Source organism: Salvelinus namaycush, chromosome 22, assembly GCF_016432855.1.
Source record: "Salvelinus namaycush isolate Seneca chromosome 22, SaNama_1.0, whole genome shotgun sequence".
NCBI classification, from domain to species: Eukaryota; Metazoa; Chordata; class Actinopteri; order Salmoniformes; family Salmonidae; genus Salvelinus; species Salvelinus namaycush.
In genome coordinates this window covers 16511832-16524434 of record NC_052328.1, presented here as the reverse complement: position 1 = coordinate 16524434, position 12603 = coordinate 16511832, and the positions used below count along the sequence as shown (strand labels likewise).

The following is a 12603-nucleotide window of genomic DNA, read 5'->3' as shown; positions in this document are numbered from 1 at the left end:
TCTTCAACTGAAATAACTGTCTGCTCTGATAATGAATTTAGAAATCTATGAAAAGTATATACATACTGTATATTGAAACCAATATGACTCACAATAATCATGAGAGCAGTTGTTTATTGCTCGGAGTACAGTAACTGTCAGGCTCTGGTAAGTCTTAACCTCTCTCTAATAGGGGAGGCAAAAACATACATGGTTACAGAAATAGGAACACATACGACATACTACCCATAACATAAGATGGACAAATGTGCTGAATGGTGTACAGATATCGGATCTCTTAAGTCGCAATTTTTTCCCCTTGCGCATCAGGAAATTCAAATTTGTGAAACCCACATGTCTCATCTCTCCATGTGGAGGCAGTCGTCATTCGGACCAGCGGGTCTATCCATTGTCACATACTTGAAAAAGTGTGAAAACTGATAACAGGCCACTGTTTGTGATTCCCTGACTGAGTTGATGAGCTGATCTGGGCCATCAGAGGATATCTTAACGTTTCTAGCGAACCTAAGGTTACGAATCAACTGTCAACATTTTGTTGAATTGTGGCCTGGGGTGATCTAGTGGGCCGCTGCCTTCAGCTCGCATATTTCGGCCCAGTGATTCCGGCCCATGTCCTTCTGGCACAAATAACTCAATCCATTCGATTGACAAGATTTAGTTACACATTTCAAATATATACAGCCCAGGGATTATTTACCCCCAATCTTGATAAGAAATGACCATAGCACACACTTTTATTTTAGGCCATGGATGCGGATTCAACTTTTTGGGGATCCGCTGACGAAAAGATCCGGAGCTTCCCAAAGCTTCTGGGCGTGTGGGGATCACGTTCTGCATGTGTGTTTATTCTCTATGCGTAGAGAACAGGCTACTCAGAAGAAGTACCCTACAGTGTTGTTTCGAAGTAGTCTACAGTGTTGTTTCGAAGTAGCCGACAGTGTTGTTTCGAAGTAGCCGACAGTGTTGTTTCGAAGTAGCCGACAGTGTTGTTTCGAAGTAGCCTAGAGTGTTGTTTCGAAGTAGCCTACAGTGTTGTTTCGAAGTAGTCTACAGTGTTGTTTCGAAGTAGTCTACAGTGTTGTTTCGAAGTAGTCTACAGTGTTGTTTCGAAGTAGTCTACAGTGTTGTTTCGAAGTAGTCTACAGTGTTGTTTCGAAGTAGTCTACAGTGTTGTTTCGAAGTAGCCTAGAGTGTTGTTTCGAAGTAGCCTAGAGTGTTGTTTCGAAGTAGTCTACAGTGTTGTTTCGAAGTAGTCTACAGTGTTGTTTCGAAGTAGTCTACAGTGTTGTTTCGAAGTAGCCTACAGTGTTGTTTCGAAGTAGCCTACAGTGTTGTTTCGAAGTAGCCGACAGTGTTGTTTCGAAGTAGCCGACAGTGTTGTTTTGAAGTACCCTACAGTGTTGTTTCGAAGTAGCCTAGAGTGTTGTTTCGAAGTAGCCGACAGTGTTGTTTTGAAGTAGCCTAGAGTGTTGTTTCGAAGTACCCTACAGTGTTGTTTCGAAGTACCCTACAGTGTTGTTTCGAATGGTGAGCAGATGGTGTTAACAAACCATAGAATAGCCTACCTGTGTATTTTGCCTAGTGGCGCACGGTGTTGAGTGTTGACCACGTGAGAGAAAAATGTGGCGGTGTTACGTTATACTACTATGCTAAAAATGTTGGTTCTGTTTTGTACAATAATGTGATCATTATGGGATATTGCAGACATTGATTCAGCTTTGATCTAACTTTATTTAATGACCACCATTCTCCTGAGTAGCCTGTTCCCTATGCGTAAAGTAAAGAATATACAGATGCACAGAACATGAAGGAAAGAAATTCCACAAATTAACTTTTAACAAGGCACACCTGTTAATTAAAATGCATTCCAGGTGACTACCTCATGAAGCTGGTTGAGAGAATGCCAAGAGTGTGCAAAGCTGTCATCAAGGCAAAGGGTGGCTACTTTGAAGAATCTCAAACATAACATTTATTTCGATTTTTTGAACAGGTTTTTGTTTACTACATAATTCCATATGTGTTATTTCATAGTTTTGTTGTCTTCACTATTATTCTACAACGTAGAAAATAGTAAAAATAAAGAAAAACCCTTGAATGAGTAGGTGTGTCCAAACGTTTGATATATATATATATATATTTCTCATAAAACTTTATTATTATTTTTATTTTATTGAACTAGGTAAGTCAGTTAAGAACAAATTCTTATTTACAATGACAGCCTAGGAACAGTGGGTTTAACTGCCTTGTTCAGGGGCAGAATAACAGATTTTTACCCTGTCAGCTCAGGGATTCGATCTAGCAACCTTTCGGTTACTGGCCCAACGCTTTAAGCACTAGGTTACCCGCCGCCCCAACTTGGGTGGCCAAATAAAATCACCTGTGGGCCACAAGTTGGGTAACCCTGGGCCTACACTGTCCTCACAAGTTCTCAGAAGATCGGTTGCATAAATACATATTTAAAATAAATGTAAAATAAAGAGGTACCTTCAACATGGTTAGTTAATGTTCCTCCTACAGTAGGTTTGCAGAGAATTGAAGATCCTGTCAGCTGTCGGGTATCCTTCTCCCTGCAGAGTGGAAGGTATAAACACTATATAGGTGAGGCAAAATGGGAGGACCCACTTTTTCAGGCTCAAGCATGTCAAACTTCATGCAGGTCAATGCGATTGTGGGGGAAGGTTGCTCTAAAGCTGTCCTTTTTGAGATGTAGGGTTTATAAGGGCTCGGTTGCAACATGATTGATAAGCGTAGGATTACGAATGAAAAAATAACTATTATCAACAGCAAACATTCTGACAAGAGAAGCTGCTGATCAAAGCGTAATTTTGTTAAATTGAAGCCAGACGCAAAACCACTTCCATGTTCTGAAAAAGTCGGTCTGTCACGACTTCTACCGAAGATAACTCCTCTCCCTGTTCGGGCGGCGCTCGGCGCTCGGTGTCGCCGGTTTACTAGCCGCCACCGATCCCTTTTTCCTTTTCTGGTTGTTTTGTCTGTGTTCATTTTCACACCTGGTTTCAATTGCGTTTATTTCTGTGTGTATATAGGGCACCTGTTACCTACCTTATTTCGTGCGGGATTAAGCGTGTGTGTATTTGCGCTCGATTATCTTTGATGTTTCTTGTTTTCGTTATTATATAGGTGTAGTTAAGTTTCGGAACTGAGTTTGTTCCTCCGTGCGTTTGGCACGAGTTTCTGTATTGTTTTCACATTTTTAGGCACTTGTATGTAGTGTCGGAACTGTGGTTGTTCCTCCGTGTGTTGGCACGAGTTTCTGTTCCTTCGAGAGCGTAGTTTTGGATTTTCGTCTGACCAATTTTGTATTGGTGGACTATATATATAATATTATATATTAAACACGCTTCTCAGAAATCCCTGCTCTCCTGCGCCTGACTCCTACACCTCTCACCGAGACGCACCTTATCACACGGTCAAATCAAGTTGCTGAATATTCTTCACATTTCCACACATCAAATGATCACCTTTATATATATTGTATGTGCTTGAATTGGACAAAACCACACTTTGATTCACCAGCAACTCATCAGTATGTTTGCTGTTGGTAATAGTTCCTTTTTCATTTATGTCATTCCATTCTAACAGAGGCCTCATGAAACCTGCATCCAAAAAGGACAGCTTTAGAGCAACCTTCCCCTACATTCACGTTAACCTGTATGGAGTGGGCACTGGCCGGGAATGTTCTGTCTGTCCATTAACAGTTATTAAATGGCCTTCAAAACCTTTAAATGAGCCATCCGGGATTCGGAAAACAACAAAGCAGTTCCCCTGCCACTTGTTTTGGTAAAAATGGATGACCAATTCTAGATTAGGATTGGTACATCATTTTTTAAAACTTTTATATGAATATAATTGTAAACAGACACTGCATACTGTAGCTTCAAAACATGGTTACATCATGGATGGTTCAGGTCGGCAGGTAGCCTAGCGATTAGAGCGTTGGGCCATTAACCAAAAGGTTGCTAGCTTGAGCAAGGCACTTAACCCTAACTGTTCCAGGGTCATCATTGATAATGGCAGACACTGGCAGTGAACCCACTCTGCCAGGGTGTTTCATTTCCCATTCACACATGCATATTAACCTCTAACGAGCCTCAACCCCGGATCCGGGATCACCCCCCACCCCCCCCACACTGATTAGCATCGCTAGCATAGCGTCACAATTAAATAGTAGCATCTAAATATCATTAAATCACAAGTCCAAGCCACCTAATGAAAGATACAGATCTTGTGAATAAAGCCACCATTTCAGATTTTTAAAATGTTTTACAGGGAAGACACAATATGTAAATCTATTAGCTAACCACGTTAGCAAAGGACACGATTTTTTTACTCCCAACAGCTTTTTCCTGCGTCAGTAGCTATCACTAATTCGACTAGATAAAAATATATATAGCCACTAACCAAGAAACAACTTCATAATATGACAGTCTGATAACATATTTATGGTATAGCATAGTTTTTTTGGGGAAAAATGTGCATTTTTCAGGTATAAATCACAGTTCTACATTGCAGCTGCAATCTGAAATAGTGCTGACCCAGCCAGAACAATTACAGAGACCAACGTCATATAACGAATTACTCATCTTAAAACATTTCAGAAAAATACACAGCGTACAGATATTGAAAGCCCAACATCTGGTGAATCCAAACAATATTTCAGATTTATTAAATGTTTTATAACGAAAACAAAATGTAGCGCTAAATTAGCATAGCTATACAAGGCAGATTCGGCTAGGCGCCCACGGTCAGTTCACATGCACAACAGATATGATATAACATCGTAAATTGGGTCTTACTATGGCTGATCTTTCATCAGAATGTTGATCAAAGTGTCCTTTGTCAAGATGAGTCGTTGGTTCCGTTCAGAAATCTTCCTTTCCCACTCCATTTAGCACAGGTACCGGTCGAGTGGCACAGATCTCTCAAATGTAAATAAATTGTGACAACGGAACACCGCAAAACTCCCAAAAAAATTCAAATAATCTGATTAAACTATATTGAAAAAACATACATTACGATGATATGGTCACATGTATCAAACAAAATTCGACACGGAGATAGTTTTCATCCATAACGCCAGCAAAACAGTACACAATCGCAGCTCCAACTCGTGCGAATCAGCAAACCGGAAGTTGTCGGTCACGCCAAAGAAATAGGTCTTATTTCACGTCAGTACCAGATAAACAAAGAATTTCTCCTCTGACGTCTTCTTGACACCCAGAGGAAGGCGAATGAGGTGTGTTTCGGGTCATAGGGGGCACGACCATATATAGGCAGAGCTTTGAAGCCAGCATAACACATCTTGATTTTATGTTCTTGGTCATGGAAAGTGCTGTGAAATGACTTCTGTATCACTCAGAGACAAAATTGAAACGGTTTTAGAAACTAGAGATTGTTTTCTTTCCAATGGTATTATTTATATGCATGTAGTAAGAGCAATAATTGAATAAGAGGCAGTTTAATCTGTTGAGCAAATTATGCTAATGGGAAAATAGCACCCCCTGTATTCTCAAGAAGTTTTAATACACACTTGTACATGTGAGAAATAAGACAAATATAAGCACAATCACATTATTATTATAAATGAGCTTAGCATGAGCTTAGTTTAACTGTGGTACCCCATCAGAACCCAAAATATAAGCCTGTTTTACTCCAATGTTTGTCAACAAAGTAAATGGAAACAAACATGATATAGACTCAAAACATGGTTTAAACTATACTTTTTATATCATAGATGGTCAGTCCCTGCTCTCATATCGCCGTCTATGAATTTGAGAGTGATTACATTTCTCTAGCCCCATCCCTCAGCTTTTTACCGAAACAGTGGTGGGAAATATGCTTTGTTATTGATTCAATTCCAGATTGGCCCTTTAAAGCTACAGTCTGGAATTTGGGGAAGCTGTTCAATGGTCATTTCAATTCTTGATATTTACCCATTTATTCTTGAAGAATATAACTTATAAATGTCGCAGGCACTTAACGTCTGTCTTGTTAATATCCCAATGGGCCCATTGCCCCATGCACAACTGTCTATCTTGTTAATAACCCAATGGGCCCATTGCAACCAACAGGCAAAATTTAACAAGCAGCTGTATGTTTGCATATTTATGTATTTAATTAGGCAAGTCAGTTAAGAACAATTTCTTATTTTCAATGACAGCCTAGGAACAGTGGGTTAACTGCCTTTTTCAGGAGCAGAACAACAGATTTTTCCCTTGTCAGCTCAGGGATTCGATCTTGCAACCTTTCGATTATTAGTCCAATTCTCTAACCTCTAGGCTACCTGCCGCATAGAGTATGTATATACTGACAAGATACATGCAGTACATGTCTCTCAGCCCTAACAATGGGAGTCGTTGTTCACAAAGCAGCATGGTGGGCTCTCTTGCTCCTGGCTATACTTTCTTTGGATTGGTGGAAACATCTCATTATTGTAATCCTTTTTTAAATTTTCGATGAGGGTTGTTGATGTAAACCGCCTGTATTCAAAGGAGAGAGATGCTATGCTACTAGCCTCATGCCATGAATATGCATATCCATCTCGAGACAACTCCGATATAAAGTGTTTTTTCTCAAAGTTGCCGGGATGTCATGTGTCCTACTTATATCAGTACTCCTTGTGCAAATCACCCCTCCACCCCCTTCGCTTCCCTTCATTGAATGGGGCCCTGTTGTTCCATCGCCCCTAAAGCGTTCAAAGGATCACAGACGTTTGAGATGAAAAGGCCTATACGGATTGACCATGCAATGCATGCTTCCAGCAGAATGCACAGCCAACAACTATGGTTTGCATGTCCTGCCGAAGGACCATATTATGCGGAACAGGTGGTTGGAGTTTGTTGGTCCCCAGTGGTGGTGAGTATACCGGTAGCTAGACCATAGACTGTATCTGGTTATTTATATTTTGATAATCATTACCACTATCATCGCTAGCCTAGCCATTTCCAGTTTCACTGTACCGGCCGTGTGTACTTAGACTTGTATGCTACTGGCAGCATCAACCAGGTAGCACCCCGCAATGTAGAGGTTGAACCTGGGCGCTCTAAGCGGTGAACGGCCGGGGCACAGTCCTCCCCGTGAGGGCCCTCTCCCTGGGCCTAAGAGTTCAGCTTACTCCCTGGACCTCCAGGCCTCCAGGCCTCCACACCTACTCTCCCTACCCGGCCAACACCCCTCTCTCTGCGCATCACCCATCAGAGCATCCCGGCCGTGGCTCGGACACCTCCACAACCTTGCCCACCAGGCGAACCCCGGGCAGCCGCACTTAAGCATCCCTCTCCCGGCCAGTAAGACCTCGTTTATCAAGCTTCCCTTATTTTCGAGCTAGTCTGTTTAAAAAATATATCTGACCATTTTATAAATGGTTTAATTGCGTGATATGATCGATTTGGCAACCCCACTCTCTCCGTCGCCCCAACATTAGCTCGCTAGATAAGGTTAGCATGCTAGCTAGCTAAATAAGGTTAGCAGCTGTCAGTGCCCTATTTGTTGTTTCTCCACTCAACCTGGAAATCACCACTAAGTCATTCTTCGGAGGTGGAACCTTAACGAGCGTTTCCACTCTAGGATAGGAATTACGTTGGAATAGTGGTGCTATTGCCCTCTGGTGGGGCCTTCAAGCCATGGTAATGTATCACTCACTCCACCCACCTGTTACGATTATGACCATATTCCTCACACAATGTCAGTCTCCAACAATACAAATCAGATTTCTGTGTTAGAGAGGATGTTGGTAAAGAAGGATGTGGATAAAAGGTCTGGGTGTGTTGAAACCATTGCTACTGTACCATTGTTGGCCACCACACAGTATTATCGGCAGGTGATCTCTCATTAAGCTATTAATATGCGTTAAGATCACCCGCACAGCTGATATTAATTGCAACCATTATTGGCCACCGTATTACCACTCCCTGTGAAGATGTTTAAAGTAAAAATGTAAAAAAGTTCAATACATTTAAATTGAAAAAAAATTGTGTTAACTTAGTGACTGGGGTACATGGAGAAAATCGTACCTCTCTGCAATAAAAATGCACAAGTGCTCCTTTAGTAATTCAGCTTGGAATAACAAAAATAGTTGTATGAGGTGGAGCACAGGGTAGTGCAATATAGGTAGTGTGGGAAAAAAAGATCACCAAATTCACTGAGCAACACACACACACACACACACACACACACACACACACACACACACACACACACACACACACACACACACACACACGCACATACGATGACATACGCACTATACATACACATTGATTTAGTAATATAGATATGTGGTAGTGGTGGCATAGGGGCCTAGGGGCACACAGTGTGTTGTTGTCACGCCCTGGCCTTAGTTATCTTTGTTTTCTTTATTATTTTAGTTAGGTCAGGGTGTGACATGGTGTTTGTGTATGTGTTTTGAATTGTCTAGGGTTTTTTGTATGTTTATGGGGCAATGTTTAGTCTAGGTGTATGTATGTCTATGGTTGCCTAGATTGGGTCTCAATTAGAGACAGCTGTCTATCGTTGTCTCTGATTGGGAGCCATATTTAGGCAACCATAGTCATTAGGTAGTTTGTGGGTGATTGTCTATGTCTATGTGTAAGTTGCCTGTGTCTGCACTTGTCATTATATAGCTTCACGTTCGTCGGTTTGTTGTTTTGTTTAGTTTGTTCTTCGTCTTCGTTGATTAAATATGTGTTCATTTCACGCTGCGCCTTGGTCCTCCTCTCTTTCACGTAACGACGATCGTGACAGAATCACCCACCAAAATTGGACCAAGCAGCGTGAAAGGAGGGAACAGAGCTTTGTGGAGGAATGGACCCGGGAAAAGGATGAGTGGAGAACAACCTGGGAAGAGATAGACAGGTGGGCGATCGATCCAGAGAAAGTGCCGGAGCCCGTCTGGGATTCGCTGGAGCAGTGCGAGGAGGGTTACAGGATAATGGAGTTGGAGAAAGGAGCACGACGGCGCGGTAGGAAGCCCTCGAGGAAACGCCAAAAGTTTCTTGGGGTGGGGCACGTGGGGAGTGTGGCGAGTTCAGATAGGAGACCTGCGTCAACTTCCCGTGCTTACCGTGAGGAGCCGAAGAAGGAACCAGAGCCAGTCGGGCTGATATTGGAGGTGAGCAATGGGAATGATACAGAGACTGTAAAGGATTTAATGGGGAGTTTGGAGGAGAGTGAAATGAGGGAGCTGCTGTGTTGGTGCTGGAGGCACAACATCCACCCGACAGAGCGTGTGCGGGATGTGATGTTACCTGAGTCAGCTCTCCATACTCGTCCTGAGGTGCGTGCTAACCGTCTGGGAATGACAGTGCCAGTCCCACGAACCAGGCCTCCTGTGCGCCTCCCTAGTCCTGCACCTCCTGTAGCAGCCCCACGTACTAGCTCTCCTGTGGCAGCCCCTCGTACCAGTCCTCCGGTTCCGGCACCACGCACCAAGCCTCCTGTGCGTCTTCAGAGCCCTGTGCGCCCTGTTCCTGCTCCCCGCACTAACCTTGAGGTGCGTGTCCCCAGCCCGGTACCACCAGTTCCGGCACCACGTACCAGGCCTATAGTGCGCCTCGGCAGTCCAGTACGCCCTGTTCCGCCTCCCCGCACTAGCCCTGAGATGCGTGTCCCCAGCCTGGTACCACCAGTTCCGGCACCACGCACCAGGCCTACTGTGCGCCTGGTGCGTGGTGTGTCTGCCCAGCGCCGTCTGCGCTGTCCTCCTGCCCAGCGCCGTCTGAGCTACCCGTCTGCCCAGCACCGCCTGCGCTGCCCGTCTGCCAAGCGCCATCTGAGCTGTCCGTCTGCCCAGCGCCGCCTGCGCTGCCCGTTTGAGCCGCCCGTCTGTCCTGAGCCGTCAAAGCCGCCCGTCTGTCCTGAGCCGTCAAAGCCGTACGTCAGTCAGGAGCCGCTAGAGCCGTCCGTCAGTCAGGAGCCACCAGAGCCGCCCGCCAGTCAGGAGCTGCCAGTGCCGCTCGCCAGTCAGGAGCTGCCAGTGCCGCCCGCCAGTCAGGAGTTGCCAGAGCCGCCAGTCAGCCAGGACCTGCCAGAGCCGCCAGTCAGCCAGGACCTGCCAGAGCCGCCAGTCAGCCAGGACCTGCCAGAGTCGTCAGTCAGCCAGGACCTGCCAGAGTCGTCAGTCAGCCAGGACCTGCCAGAGTCGTCAGTCAGCCAGGACAGGCCAGAGTCGTCAGTCAGCCAGGACCGGCCAGAGTCGTCAGTCAGCCAGCCAGGACCGGCCAGAGTCGTCAGTCAGCCAGGACCTGCCAGAGTCGTCAGTCAGCCAGGACCTGCCAGAGTCGTCAGTCAGCCAGGACCTGCCAGAGTCGTCAGTCAGCCAGGACCTGCCAGAGCCGCCAGTCAGCCAGGACCTGCCAGAGCCGCCAGTCAGCCAGGACCTGCCAGAGTCGCCAGTCAGCCAGGAGCTGCCAGAGTCGCCAGTCAGCCAGGAGCTGCCAGAGCCGCCAGTCAGCCAGGAGCTGCCAGAGCCGCCAGTCAGCCAGGAGCTGCCAGAGCCGCCAGTCAGCCAGGAGCTGCCAGTCAGCCAGGAGCTGCCAGAGCCGCCAGTCAGCCAGGAGCTGCCAGAGCTGCCCGCCAGTCAGCCAGGAGCTGCCAGAGCCGCCATCCAGTCAGGAGCTGCCAGAGCTGCCCGCCAGTCATGAGCTGCCCGCCAGTCATGAGCTGCCTTCCAGTCATGAGCTGCCTTCCAGTCATGAGCTGCCCTCCAGTCATGAGCTGCCCTCCAGTCATGAGCTGCCCTCCAGTCATGAGCTGCCCTGCAGTCATGAGCTGCCCTCCAGTCCGGAGCTGCCATTCAGTCCGGAGCTGCCATTCAGTCCGGAGCTGCCATTCAGTCCGGAGCTGCCCCTCAGTCCGGAGCTGCCCCTCAGTCCGGAGCTGCCCCTCCGTCCAGTGGCGCCCTCTAGGATGGTCTTCAGTCCGGGACTCGCTGTAAGGGTCCTCGCTCCAGAGGCGCCACCAAAGCGGGTATTGACTATGGTGGAGTGGGGGCCACGTCCCGCACCCGAGCCGCCGCCGTAAGAAGGCCCACCCGGACCCTCCCCTTCTATGTCAGGTTTTGCGGCCGGAGTCCGCACCTTTGGGGGGGGGGGGGGGGGGGGGGGGGGGGTACTGTCACGCCCTGGCCTTAGTTATCTTTGTTTTCTTTATTATTTTAATTAGGTCAGGGTGTGACATGGGGGATGTATGTGTTTTGTATTGTCTAGGGGTTTTTGTATGTTTATGGGGCAATGTTGTCTATGTCTATGTGTAAGTTGCCTGTGTCTGCACTTGTCATTATATAGCTTCACGTTCGTCGGTTTGTTGTTTTGTTTAGTTTGTAAGTGTTCTTCGTCTTCGTTGATTAAATATGTGTTCATTTCACGCTGCGCCTTGGTCCTCCTCTCTTTCACGTAACGACGATCGTGACAGTTGTGAAATCTGCAAATATATTGTAATGTTTTAAAATGGTATAAACTGCCTTAAATTTGCTGGACCCCAGGAAGATGGCGATCCATAATAAACACAAATACATAGGATGAAGAAACAATACTCCACCACAGCTCCATACTACTTGTATAGAGAACTGATACGGTATACTTGTTGATGGGGTGGGATTGGCGTGGGGTGTGGGGGTCCGTGGGTGGCTTTTGACTATTTCTTGGGATTCTTCATGTCTTACTCATTGTTAGAAACAAGTTTGGTCCAAATCGGATTTTGGGTACTATATTTATTAAATTCATTCATTTTATGAATCCTAGAAATTCAAATGTCCAATTTGGGTGCAATCAACTATCTTATGTGTTATTTGTTCTAATGAATGTCTCCAATTCATGAATGTTGAATGTCAAAACTTAATTTTGGTAAAGCACTGACGGGACACTTACCCACTCAATTCAACATGTATTTTTCCAATATTACAGTGTGTGAACTTTAAAGTGATGGCAACTGTAGTTACCATTTTTCTAACTACTGTTACCAACTTTAAGGTAGACCCAAAATGTTTGTTTAGTCTGGACAAAATTGCAAAACATGCTGATGCTCTCAGTATCACGGGAGGTCTAACATGTCTTGACTCATACTGTTTATGCCTTTGCCTGGGTGAGCTGGATGGATGTCTCACACCATTAACTCAAGCTGAACTGGAAGAGCAGACTGCAGCGACTGTATGGTCCATGTTGTGTCTACAACCATTTCCACACTGACAGGAAAAGATCCACACTTCTTGAGAAGGATCCTGCCCTTCTCAAGAACTGTGAGAGGCAAAATGGGAGGACCCGCTGTTCCACTTTTTTCAGGCTCAAGGATGTCAAACTTCATGCAGGTCAATGCGAATGTGGGAGAAGGTTGCTCTAAAGCTGTCCTTTTGAGATGTAGGGTTTATAAGGGCTCGGTTGCAACATGATTGATAAGCGTAGGATTACGAATGAAAAAATAACTATTATCAACAGCAAACATTCTGACAAGAGAAGCTGCTGATCAAAGCGTAATTTTGTTAAATTGAAGCCAGACCAAAACCACTTCCATGTTCTGAAAAAGTCGGTCAAATCAAGTTGCTGAATATTCTTCACATTTCCACACATCAAATGATCACCTTTATATACA

The 12603-nt window shown here is 45.4% G+C and overlaps 1 protein-coding gene across 1 annotated transcript in view; it reads right to left on the bottom strand.

Annotated features, from left to right (window-relative positions):
• Window positions 1-12318, bottom strand: part of pla2g4f.1 (phospholipase A2, group IVF, tandem duplicate 1) — a 41319-nt gene extending 29001 nt beyond the window's left edge. The window contains exons 1-2 of the mRNA XM_038960162.1: window positions 12124-12318; window positions 93-165 (exon numbers count right to left, since the gene is read on the bottom strand). Of these exons, the coding sequence (XP_038816090.1) occupies window positions 93-165; window positions 12124-12318 (268 nt within the window). The remainder of the gene's footprint in view (window positions 1-92; window positions 166-12123) is intronic.
• Window positions 12319-12603: the final 285 nt, after the last annotated feature.